The sequence below is a fragment of the Pagrus major genome, chromosome 5, assembly GCF_040436345.1.
Source record: "Pagrus major chromosome 5, Pma_NU_1.0".
NCBI classification, from domain to species: Eukaryota; Metazoa; Chordata; class Actinopteri; order Spariformes; family Sparidae; genus Pagrus; species Pagrus major.
Genome location: NC_133219.1, coordinates 12,700,219 through 12,712,595, shown reverse-complemented (window position 1 = coordinate 12,712,595; position 12,377 = coordinate 12,700,219). Strand labels below are relative to the sequence as shown.

The following is a 12,377-nucleotide window of genomic DNA, read 5'->3' as shown; positions in this document are numbered from 1 at the left end:
TACACATGAAATGGCGTGACTGTGCCAGAGTAAGTAAATAAGATTGTGGTTTAGTGGCGCTCTTTTGGGAAAGTGGAGAATCCTTCCAGGAAAGGTGTGTAAACAGGTGTGAACAACTGTTGCTTTCACACGTTTTAAATCAAACAGTATCTTATTCACAAGTTTATGAGCAAACCTGGGTCTTGTGACGTTGGGTTAAGTAAATTTACAAGAAATTCAGAGGACCTTCAAGTGATCTCGTCAGGTTATGGCCCCTTCTTATCATCATTAACCAATATGCTGACTTTGCACATGTCCTCTATTTTGTCCTCTCTTATGTTTTCTCAACAGATTGCAGCCAGAATGACATCCTCCCCTTTTGCTAAGTCAGTGCTTCTTTAATCTTGTGGCACATTTACAGCCTTGCCCAAATGTTTCAAAGACATGCACTGTCTACCTGGTATGTGTGCATGCACAGCCCACTTCATGGCATTTATTGTATGTTTAAAGTATATAATGTGGTGTGCGTCTGTATTACGGAAGTGTGACTGTTTAGCAGCAGCGGTTAGAGACCCTGTGCTGTACAGTTTGTTATTGTCATGGCTTCCTGAGCTCGCCTCCTGAGCGGGAAGCAAAATGCCCTCTAAGCAAAATTACAGTCTATTTCCATGAGTAAGCAGCTAACCCCATCACACCAGGAGAGGCTGCGGACCAAAACACAGAGGAGGGGTCGGCAGAAGCCAAGCAACAGGGGGTGAGGGGCGTGTAGGGAATGAGGAATTGGAAGGGGATTGTTGTATGAGGCCTCCTAAAAAACAATTTTAGCTAATTTTTCTGTACTGGGAGTTTTGTGAATTATGTTTTGTAGAATGTTGGAGGTCAGAGTTGACCTGAAGCAGAAATCAGAGCAATGAGACAAAGAGGAGGATAAGCAGTGTGTTTAATAGAATCATATATTTCTGCTGTGTGGGAAAGCGGGGTATGCTTTCTTCCTTGTAGGTCTACTCTCCATTACTCTGCAGCTCCCCTGATACTCCCCGAATACCAAAACAATACTAGGCATTAATAATTCATATTGAACTCTACTGTACAGAGAGAGTGAGATAGAGGGTTTATTGTAGCGTGAGTTAGTGTTTGTACCGTTCTGGTGGTGGCTGTCTGTGTTTGCGATTTGAATCAAAGAAGAGCATCATGTTTCTGTTGCATATCACTGACTTTGCAGCAGCTGTCCATGAGACAAACATAATGAGGATAGCAATGACAATGTCAAGCTGCTGAGACAGTTTTGTTCACAGCACGTTTGACAGTAAAGAATGATAGGGACCACCCAGGCAAAATGACATCCATGTACTGTCTTAATCCTGTTGTAGAAATGGTAGTCCTTTCATTTCACATGTGAACAAGAGCAGAAATAATGATTGAGACAATGTAGGCATGCATTCTTGGACGCTGGACAATAATGGGTTGCTTAGCAGCCAGCGTAGCCAGTCATAGAGGGCCATTTACTGTATGATTCCCCCTCTTCTCAGCCATGTGATCCTGTGACAACAATGGCTTCTCTCACTCTCAGCTGCAGAAAACCAAGGACCTTGCAGTCAGAAGTAGGCTTCAATAGGATCCTTACACCTCCTACACAAGTTGAGAGTTACAACTAATGATTATATATACCTCGATTCTATATAGATTAATCTATGGATTGTTTTCTTTATTAATGGATTTATTGCTTTGTCTATAAAATGCCAGGAAATAGTGAAAAATGCCCATCAAAAGTTCCCACAATCCATGGTGATGTGTTCAGGTGTCTGATTTTGTCCCACTGCAGCTCTACCTAGGTCTTCATAGAAATCTATAAGTTGAAATGATTAAATGTAAAATGGTGCATACATTCATACTGTCTCCGGTATTATCATTGGGTCACCAGTTTAATAGTGCTTCTACAGTCTGATGTAATATAATACAATAATCCAGCAATAAACTCTTTAGCTTATAATGATCAGTTAATGTTCACAGTGTCAGAAGTGTTCAAAGTGAATTGTTGTAATTACATTATTACAAGAGGTTTTATTTTTGTTTAATCAGAAATGGAAGAAGATAAAGAAGCAAATGCCAAAATCTAGATCTGTTTAACTTAAAGTAAAGACTGTCACTAGTTAATTCAGTTTGCCTTCACAAGTCTGAATAAATAACAACATTAGAAGCCACATGTCCCTGAATCTAATATGTTGTGTCATGGGTTGCAGGTTGTACACGCTGAATTATAGATGCATACTGTTGCAGAAACATTCCTGTGATTGTAACTGGACTCAGAGTCAGGACTAGACCAACCAGACAGATTCATAGTGAAAGTACCTTGTTCCTTGTTCTAATGTAAGAGCTTCACTGTGTAAGTATATAAGAGATTTTCATTGAAATTTTTGGAAGAAGGGATTAGTGCCATTTTAAGGATTTCCATGTGCTAATTATACTTGTTTTCTGCAAAAAACATGTCAGACACACATAAGAGATTTTTTATGTATGCCTTAGTTAATACATGTGTGGAGGGGATTTTTGAGAAAGCTTGCAGCATATTAGCGTCACTATAAAGTGGGGCACGCCTGTGAGCCCTATGGGGAGCTCTACAGCCTTACTGGCACAGAGATAGGTGGGCGGAGGAGTGCTTCAGGATGGAATATGGTGAGAAACATCAGAGACTTGTTAAAGATCAGGGGGATGCTGTGACAAAGCTGACTTCCTACATGAATGTCAGGATTAACCTATCCCATTCACTGTGAGAAAACTGAGCCGTGTTTGAAATGAGAGCAGAGGGCAGGTTGCTCAGAGGAGGCACCAAAACACTTGGCTGTTATACCTTTAAGAATCAGTAATATCCCACTCACTAACTGGTATTTTTCTGTATGTATAAACAGCATTTTGCACAAACCACCATAGAAATGCAGCTGTTTTCCTTCTGCTGTGACAGTTTTATTGTTTGCCTGGGAAAGTTGGAGCCAGGACACACAGTAATGGCCTTCTGTAGGCCGCCTGGTGTGCATTGCTCTATTCAAAATGGCTGCTGTTTGAATAGGCTGGGGGAGTTGAAGTGAAGGGATGCAAATCGTTGATATGGAAAAGGCAAAGCTCAGACAAAAGCCCCAGTGTTTGTTTGAGTCTGTCATTAAGTCTGTTTTGTGCGTGTGTGTTTGAATATGAGCGTGTGTGACTATGACATTATACATCAGCAGTTTCCATTACAGATGCAAACTGGATATACAGCCAACACTAATAATGTCTTGTTTGAGCGTGCTTATCCAAAGAAAGATAAGATGAAGTTGTAGGTCAACTTCAAAACACTATTTGTCTCACATTCTTCATAAAAACAGTCCACTTTTCCCTGGATTCTGGGTCACAGCTCTCTCTGATTGTATCAGGAGTTTTTTTTATAGCTTCCAATCCTATTAGGCTTAGGAGTGTGTTATTTATGGAGTGTAAGTGAGAATGCCCCAAACTATAATGATAAGCTTTTCATCAGGCTTAGTCACTATGTGGTGTTTTGGGAAATTTCTTTTCAAGTCTGACTTTCTTTGTGGCTTTTCATCAACTGAAGATAGACACACTAAATAATTTTTTGAGAGATTTATTGAGTTACACAATTTTTGATTCTTCTTGATTCTTCTTCTCTTACTGAAGGCAACTGAGTGAGTTGTCTTTCTTTCTGACAACTCGTGCTTTTTTCTTTTTCTCCACCACCCCCTTGTAAACAATTGTTCCAGTCAGAATTATAACCAGTACAGTAACTTTTTTCCAAGTCTAGGTCATAAGATAAGCTGTCTACCTGGCAGTGACCCTGATCCCATTCCTCGATCAGGCTCCTGCCTGTCTATCTACCCTTGTCTTGCCTTGACTGCTTTATTCAAGCTCTTAAGAGACATGCAGTCTCAGAGGCTCTGGGAAACTGGGCGAAAGGCTCCTCAGACAGGTCAATATGTAACACTTGGCTCACTGAGGAGAAACACCTTGTTTGTTTAACTCAAAACTGGTTTAAACAGAGATTTCCTTTTGCAAGCTCATGGTCTTTGAGGCGCTGATGTGTGTTGGGAGGGAAAAAAATTTGTTTTTCAAAACATTTCATAATGACGCTGTGTTTACGGTCAGGGAGCTGATGGTGAGGTATCCAGTCAAGGAGAATAATCTCTTTAGTGTTCAAAGATGTCAAAGAAAATGTGAAAATTCCAGTTCATTACAATCCATCATGTGTCACTGTACACTCATCACTACACGTCTTGTAACTTGCTATAGGTGCTGGAGAGCTTTAAGATCATGGACTACAGCCTACTGTTGGGTGTGCACGTCCTGGACCAGAGCCAGAGAGATGGGGGTGAGCCAGGCCAGGCAGGGGGGGACGGGAGGAGACCTGTGGGTCAGAGGGTGCTTTACTCCACTGCCATGGAGTCCATCCAGGGAGACGGCAAGGCTGCCGAAGCCCTCACCACAGACGACACGTGAGTCGGCCCGGCTGGGGGAAAACACATATTATGCACACATATTTGGGCATACACACTCTGCCCCTGTCTGTCTCTTAATCTCCACATTTTCTCCCCCGGACACAGTTACACAACCGTGCTCATACTTCGCACAGGACACTCAAGCAGTGTACACACATTCAGGCTCTAATATAACCATGGCTACACAAATACAAACACAGCCACTGTTCTGCCTATTTACAGCAATACACGTGAATGTAAATACTGTAAGTGCCTCTTTTACAAACATTAGTAAAACTGTTTTGGTACAATGCCTTTATTTGAACAGTGTTTCAAACACTGCAGAAGATGAACAGAAGCTATTCTCTGACAGCTGCTGTGTTTTGACTCTGTTTTAGGATGGGTGGCATCCCTGCCAAAACACACAAAGAAGAAAAGCTGCTCATCTTCCTGGGTATCATAGACATTCTACAGTCATACAGGTACTGATCTTTATGAGACTGTATAAAACTGCTGCCATTTTATGTCTTTCATCTGATGATATTTGGGGGCATGAAACCCATTTAAATCTGACTGTATGACCTGCAGAAATGTCTGTCTCAATTCTAAAGAGTAAAGTGTCTCGTCAATAGCCAGTAGAGAAGTGACAGTTCAGAGGGAATGTGCATGAATAGTTGAGGACTGAGTTTGATAGCATGGTATGACTCTTGGAGTAACTGCTCACATTCAACAAGACCTCTTGATGTTGAATTATCACTCTACATTGGTGGAGAGCAGTACAAGCCACTTTATCACACTCCTGAAAGGACTCAAGACTTTTTCTTCATCCAACACGATTTAAGTGGACACAGCGGTCTATCAGTCTTCTTTATTTACACATTGATTTTTTGTCAGATAACAGAGCAGGAAGCCTTTTGGCTTATCGACTTTTCAAACTTGTGGAAATTTAAAAGCATCACATACATCTTTGTCAGCCCTCTTGGTCAAGGCCTTTAAATGCACACAGAGTAAGTGAGGTGAGATCGGGTCAGGGAGAAAGGATGAATAGGCCCAATTTGTTTCCACTTATCCTGCCTTATTTCTGGTGGCTTACGTCACTCAAAGACAACGTTATATAATTCAAAATTTTAATGTATTTTCTGCTTAGTAGCTGTAAAATAGACTTAGTTTGTGTTGCGCCATGCGGGAAAAGGGGAGCATCTTAGATTTGATCAAGCATAAAGGGAAAGTTTTTGGGTAAGTGGATACATTTCTGACAAGGCCTTTTCTTTTTTTGTTTCTCCCCAGGTTCATTAAAAAGTTGGAACATTCGTGGAAAGCCCTGGTGTACGATGGTGTAAGTCGATTCCTTGCTCAAATCTGACACTGCTGCCTTTATGAATGAGCCTTTCATGTGGTGACATACTCTAACATCCTCTCTGCTTGTCCGTAGGACTCTGTTTCAGTGCACCGGCCTGGGTTTTATGCTAGCCGCTTCCTCAAGTTCATGAGCACACGGGTCTTCAGGAAGAATCAACGTAAGTCTGCAGGTTCAGCATTGTCACATATGGGGTTTGAAGAAGCTCACATGCAGAAAAAAGCAAACAAAGGGCAGGGGCAGCAATGGGAAGTAGGAAATCCTGGCTTGATAAAAAGAGCCACTCCGTAGGGGTTTTTTATTGTCCGTTGCTAGGCACTTGTGTGTCACTGTAACATTATTAGATTAGTGGTAATTCACTTGTTACAATAAGTGGAATATTGTTTCCTTGTATGTCGTCCTGATCATCCAGAGCATTTTATTTTCTTTGCTGTAATCGTCTTCTGTAGTTAGCTGTTGTATAAGCATTTGAGGCACACAATTCATTTTGTGTAGAAATGTGAGCTTTGATTAAATTGTAGGATTAAATAACACTCTTTTGTTCTCTGAAGTTATGGACTTCATGTTGGTTGCGTGTAAGCAATCATGTGGCTAGATCATACAAAACAGATTTAATTTGTTGCCTGGCGATCGCAAAACAAAGGTGCACAGTCACAAACCACTGAGGTGGATGAAAACAGGTCGATAACTACCAGAGGCCTGGAAGCAAAGATGACGTTGGTTGCCATTTTAAACTCTGCAGAAATCAGGCATGCAGACCTGATTGATGTATGAGGGAATGATTGATCCTCAGTCAACATTTAAACCATTTTATCCGCACAGTCTATTTTCAGTGTCGTGGCTGTAGGTAAAGCCAGGAACCAGTTTTGGAACTTCACATTAACATCAAATATAGTAAAGATGTTATGCAACCATGCGGGACCCCCCTGTGGAAATGAACATGGCTGAGGCAAAGATTTGAGGATTTAGCCATGCTATTAACCATCGCCAAGTCCCGTCAGAGGGAGATGACAGGAAAGGATTTAATTTCATGCCCTGCTTGGGAGGCAGAAAAAGGATGGCTTAGGGGACACTTGTGCAATCGTCATTGTGCAGTTAACAGTTTAATGACTTTGCTAATTTTGGAGGCAGAGCTTTGGAGTTTCATTGTGTTTGAACATTGCTTCAATCAGGATAATGGTCTCTTTCAACTATCTCCTCCAATTATCTCCTCCTCTTACTCTTTCTGCTCCCGCTCCCCTGAATCTTTATCCCTCTTTTTCCTTTCTTTCCCTCACTTGCACGCTCCTTTTTGCTCTGCAGCATTTCGATTCTCTCCTTCAAAGAGGACCCGTACTTCCATCCCGGCTCTGAAGTCGTCCTCACAGGAGATCCTTTCATCGCAGGCAGATGAGAGGAACGCGGAGGACAGGAGGGACAGGCTGGGAGGAGCTTGCAGTCTGGCCAGTCTGGATGGACAAGGTACACAAAACTTTGTTGCGAAACCTCACTCTTACCGTGACAACTTTTTGTTCACTGACTTCTTTCCTCATAGTTTGTAAGACAGTGTATCTTGGATGCCTGACAAGATTCAGGGATGTTCATAGAAGTATCTTAATTATTAATGAGACTATTTAAAACTCCTAAATGATTCAATAATAGATACACATGCCACCTTTTTAAACTGTGTCCTAATCTGACATTTCATACTCATTTTTGAGACACGTTACTTGAGACATTTTCAGTTTTTTTCAGATTAGGTCATAAAAACTTTGTCCTCTAATCACTGCCCTGGGAGGAAGCTGTCACTGGTTAATATAGTGTTTGGCCTTGATGGAAAGAAAACAAGCGACCTTGTTATGAGCAGCAGCTTAGATACATAAACAGCATATGTGTGTGTCCATGTGCGAAGAAGAGATGTGTAGTTTTAGCTGTTATCCTCACCCCCGTCTCACTCTCCCTCATGATCGCAATCTGACCCCCAGTACATGAAGGTATTTGAATCAGGTGTTTGAGGAAAGGTGAAAGTGTCTGTAGTGATGAACACGTTTCGCAGCAGTGTCTGACCTTTGTGCTTAATGTGTTGGCCAATGTCACACCGGAAGAAACGAGGGCGTTGGCCTACATGTGGAGCGGAAAGAGAAGTCATAGGGTCATGTGTCCTTTTTCTCTTTACAACTGAGCGCTCTCCCACTGATGTCTCAATCGGTGATGCAACATACTCTAAAGCAATTTGGATTGTTACCCTTCCTGACTCTATTTACAGGAACTAAATCAGTCTGAAAGTGGACTGAGCAAATCTTATGAGAGGTTAATACAGAGAAATATGTTAGTGTCATTGGAACCACTTAATCAATTGGATCAAATCAAACTGTCATGCCTTGCCTTGTCTCAGTCATTAAACTCTGAAGTGTACACAAGAATGACTTTCTCCTTTCCTCCTGTGGATGATCCACTGTCAGCTTTAGATGTTGATCAATACAAAGCTTGATCATATTGACTAATTGGCTCAATTAAAGGGGAAATCCACCAACTTTACAAAGTTCAATTTACTCATCATTAGTAGTACAACTCGGCCTGGGAAAAAAAGTAAACAGAAGTCCCGGAAGTCTCTTCGCAGCCTGGGCCTCAAGGTGACAAATACTGGAAAAAAAACCTGTGTTATAAACTGGGTGGATGGAGTAAAGGTCAGAGAAAAAGATAAGGAACTGGGAAATGTAGGAAAGTGTGCAATTGTTTTCTTTTACTGATATCACATGAATGTTTTTCCTCAGCTGTGTTCGGTTCGTACCTGCGTCCTGATCTGGTCCCTGCCAACCCGTCCTTCTACGAGGGCTCCTCAATGGGAACCATCTCAACCTCCTCCATCTTTGTCAACTTGGACAACCAAACAGAAGAGAGGTACTACGCGTTTTCCTTTATACTCTTTCCCGTTGCTGTCATTATAGCATGACACTGTGTTGATTTAGTGTTGGAAAGAATATTTTATCACCTTAAAACAATGAGCCAAGGTTCCTGTTCACAACATGGCCTTGAGGACGAGAAGGAAGGCAAGTAAATTTGCCACGCCAAACACACACACACACACACACTCCCACGCTATTATCACCTGTGCTCTGACATCACATGGTCTTATTGGTGACGTGCGTCACGGAGCAGGTGACTCAGCTGGCTTGGCAACACGGGTCCAATATACATTCACACACTTCCTACACAACATACAAACAGTACAGTTAAAGGATGAGAGGTGTGATGGTGGGAACTGTCAGTCTCTTTTATCTACAAGACAGAAAAGAAGGAACTTTACAAACAATTCTTACGGCATAATATAGAGAATCTTTTAACGACACAGTGTTGACTCATAGACCTGGATTAGTTATTTATTACCTGATATTGTAAAATCTGATGAAATGATACAGTACATTATGAAATAATAATCAGCGTATTACATTGACAAGTTTTATTACACCTTTAACCCACTTTTTACCACTTCACTACACTGGCTGGCTGCTTGCTAGAAGCTTCTGAACACTTTGTCCTCTGCCCTCGACGTGTTTCCCGTCTTTCACCTCTCCTTCTGTCCAGCAGTGTCAGGTTCAGCTTGCTCTCTGAGGCTCCATTGTGTGACTTGCCTGGTCCTGTCCCCTCATCAGTCACCTGCTGCTGCACTGACATTGTTCTGTCAACTGTTTTTCATAAATATTTAAACAGCGGCTTTGACACGGTCTCACTTAGTGCCATTATGCCGCAGAAAGACTGTGACAAAGGAGGACAAGCGGTGCAGCCGCGACTGTACGTCCACCAACAACAATCCTTGTCTGACAGCTGGTCTGCCTGTGACAGTTGTAACACCTTACGTTGTGATGAGTCAGGGTCTTTCTAAAATACAGCTGTTATTTTACATATATCTCTCTCTCCTTATCCTTTCATCTTTCTCTACAGCTGTACTTCTCTGCTGCTCCCTCTACCTGACTTTCATTTTGACTTTGAACACAAAAGGTAGTCAGTCACATGTCATAAAAGAGAAAAACACATTCCTGAATTTATCAGGGAGTCACCTGATGTACACACATATAAGATAAATAGCTCTCAAGTTGCCCTCTGGTGGTTGAACCAGGACCGTCAAATAAAAGGAGAGATGAACAAAATTGCACTCCGTCTTCTAATGGTCAATCTAAAGCCATATATTTGATGCAGGTATTAATGCAGTCTCATAGTGAACTGTATTTCTTTATTGAAGTTCATTTGTTTGTTGCTACTTTTATGCTTTTTTTTTTAGTTAAACTGAGGTTTTCTCTTCCATGTTTCCCCCCACTAAGTCCAATTACTTGCAGGGATTTCTGTGAGGAGTTGTGATGGCTGTGTAGGCTGCTAGACTTTGCTTACTCATACATATCTGACATTTTTAAAAGCCTATATGACACTCCCTGCTTATCATTATTTTTTAGACATTTTCTGTTGCATAAAATACTGTACATGATACAGTATTTGTTAATATCCTGGTTAGGATCTTGAGGATGTTGTCTTCACTTAAGCTGGAACCAAAATTACTTATATATTTAAAGAATAATTCAGTTCTTAGGTTCACGCTTTTCTCCTATGCTATATTTGACCATCTGCCAGCAGGGGTCTCATTTTGACTTAATCACTGTGGTCGATCTTGAAGAGACTGTTCATTTCCTGAAACATTTCTGAGACTATGAGCCTCTGAGCTGAGGCCTCCACACCAGACGTTTCATCTCTTTGTCTCTTTGATGTCAGAGTCTCTGCAATAGTGTGTGTGTGTGTGAGATTTGTTTCTTCTGAGTTTTTTTTCATCCGTTGTCAAGCACTGTTTATACAGCTGCTTTACCTGAACGACCTTTGAACCAGACAATAAACTCTCATGCCTGTCTCCGACATGGGTTAATATTCAAATATATTTTTCTGTTTCAGAGATGACGTTGCATCCAGCTCCACGTTTACCCTGGAGGACAGTGCCATCTGCCTCACTTCAGAGCAGAGCACCATGGACGTGGACATAGACCGTGATGACGGATCTGTTCTTGATGTCTACTTGGTGAGTTGTTTCTCCATTTGTTATTCAAGTCACTCTCACATTGAGCTTATCGTTGTGAATTTGTGACTTGTTTGTCCTCTTCAGGTGTTCAGGTATTGGCTAGCTGTGATAATGCATATAGAGCCTGTACACATTTAGAAAACAGGCCTTAGGTGTTTAAAATCACTCTTTTCTCTCTTCTCCCCTGCAGTGAAAAATGCAGCTTTACAAACTTCATTTCCTCCTGCCAATCATAAGACAATCGCCGCACTCCATTGGATGGGCCAGGCTGGCCTTTTGACTCCACTTCTAGTGCTGCTAGATCCATATTGCCACTCGTATTGCCAACACATAAGAAGACTGAGATTCTCTCCTGGTTGATGGACTAAAAGAAGACACCAACAGCCACAGTGATGGACATCTGCAGGAACCATGTGACGTATCATGTAATGTGATGAACATCAGGCTGAGTGTCGCTTCTTAGAGCATGCGTCAACGCAGTGACATTAAGTTTTATATATGTATACTGTTTTCATGGCCCACACAAGATCTCAGCATTTACTATATATACATAGGAGAGGGTAGATACATTTCTTTAAATGTTTTTTCTCCTGACCAGAAAGAAATGAGACTTTCTAAGTTTGCAGCTGCATTAGTTGCTGATCAGAAGAGAAATGTTTACAGTGAATTTATGACAGAATCTTCGTCCCGGATCAATGGGGATGTGACGGTGTCCCATGGAGGACACAAGCCAGCTTGTAGCCACAGCCAAGACAGATGAGAAAAGACTCACATAAACAGACTTAATGGATTCTGAAGCTCCTGAGGTCGAACACAGACTGTGACATGGTTAAAGTGGCCACCTCATCATAGCTGGGCTGTTATTTGTGCTGCCCTGACAGGAAACTGAAGCCCTGGCGAAGGGCTGCTGGAAAGTAAGAAAAGACAGTTACTGGATCTTGGATGAAGCCCAGAGTGGAGGGACGACACACTCGCTCTTGATAAAAAGGCACTTTTGACATTGGTTATGATTACTGTAAGAAATATTTTCTCTGAAGAAGTTGCTTAGGTGGGTGGGCTGCCTGACATAAGCACAGATTTGGATATGTGAATATGCACTTTTTTTCTCTTTATACTACAAATGCACACCTCTGTAAGTCAATGATACTGGTGTAGATCATTTTTGATGTGGAGCTACTAGTTTTGTGAGGTTTGCGTCATGACTGAAATGCTTTTACTCAGGAGATCCTTTGATAATGAATAAGTGTGTCCTCTTCAAGAAGTTATCAGACAGGAATCCTACACTTAGAAGCTGTCCGATACCTCTTCATCAAGACCATATCCAACTATAAATGTTGAATTCCACAAACACACGTCACTTGAGACCATAATTTATTATGTAAAATTCAATATTTTACCATTTGCTGAAAAAATACTTTAATCGCTGAATGTAAAGACAATGCATATTTATATAAAGAGGCTCCTATGAATAAACTGCTTAAATTTAATGTCTGTCATGTCTGTTTGATTACTGAAGTACTCATGTGAGCCTAACAATGAATAA

General features: G+C 41.4%; 1 protein-coding gene across 1 annotated transcript in view; it reads left to right on the top strand.

The window, feature by feature from the left end:
- pip5k1bb (phosphatidylinositol-4-phosphate 5-kinase, type I, beta b) overlaps window positions 1–12,321 on the top strand; it is a 33,865-nt gene extending 21,544 nt beyond the window's left edge. Inside the window, exons 8-15 of the mRNA XM_073465365.1 lie at window positions 4,255–4,457; window positions 4,838–4,921; window positions 5,727–5,775; window positions 5,872–5,956; window positions 7,099–7,257; window positions 8,550–8,676; window positions 10,711–10,834; window positions 11,025–12,321. Coding sequence (XP_073321466.1) covers window positions 4,255–4,457; window positions 4,838–4,921; window positions 5,727–5,775; window positions 5,872–5,956; window positions 7,099–7,257; window positions 8,550–8,676; window positions 10,711–10,834; window positions 11,025–11,027 — 834 coding nt within the window. The 3' untranslated portion in view covers window positions 11,028–12,321. The remainder of the gene's footprint in view (window positions 1–4,254; window positions 4,458–4,837; window positions 4,922–5,726; window positions 5,776–5,871; window positions 5,957–7,098; window positions 7,258–8,549; window positions 8,677–10,710; window positions 10,835–11,024) is intronic.
- Window positions 12,322–12,377: the final 56 nt, after the last annotated feature.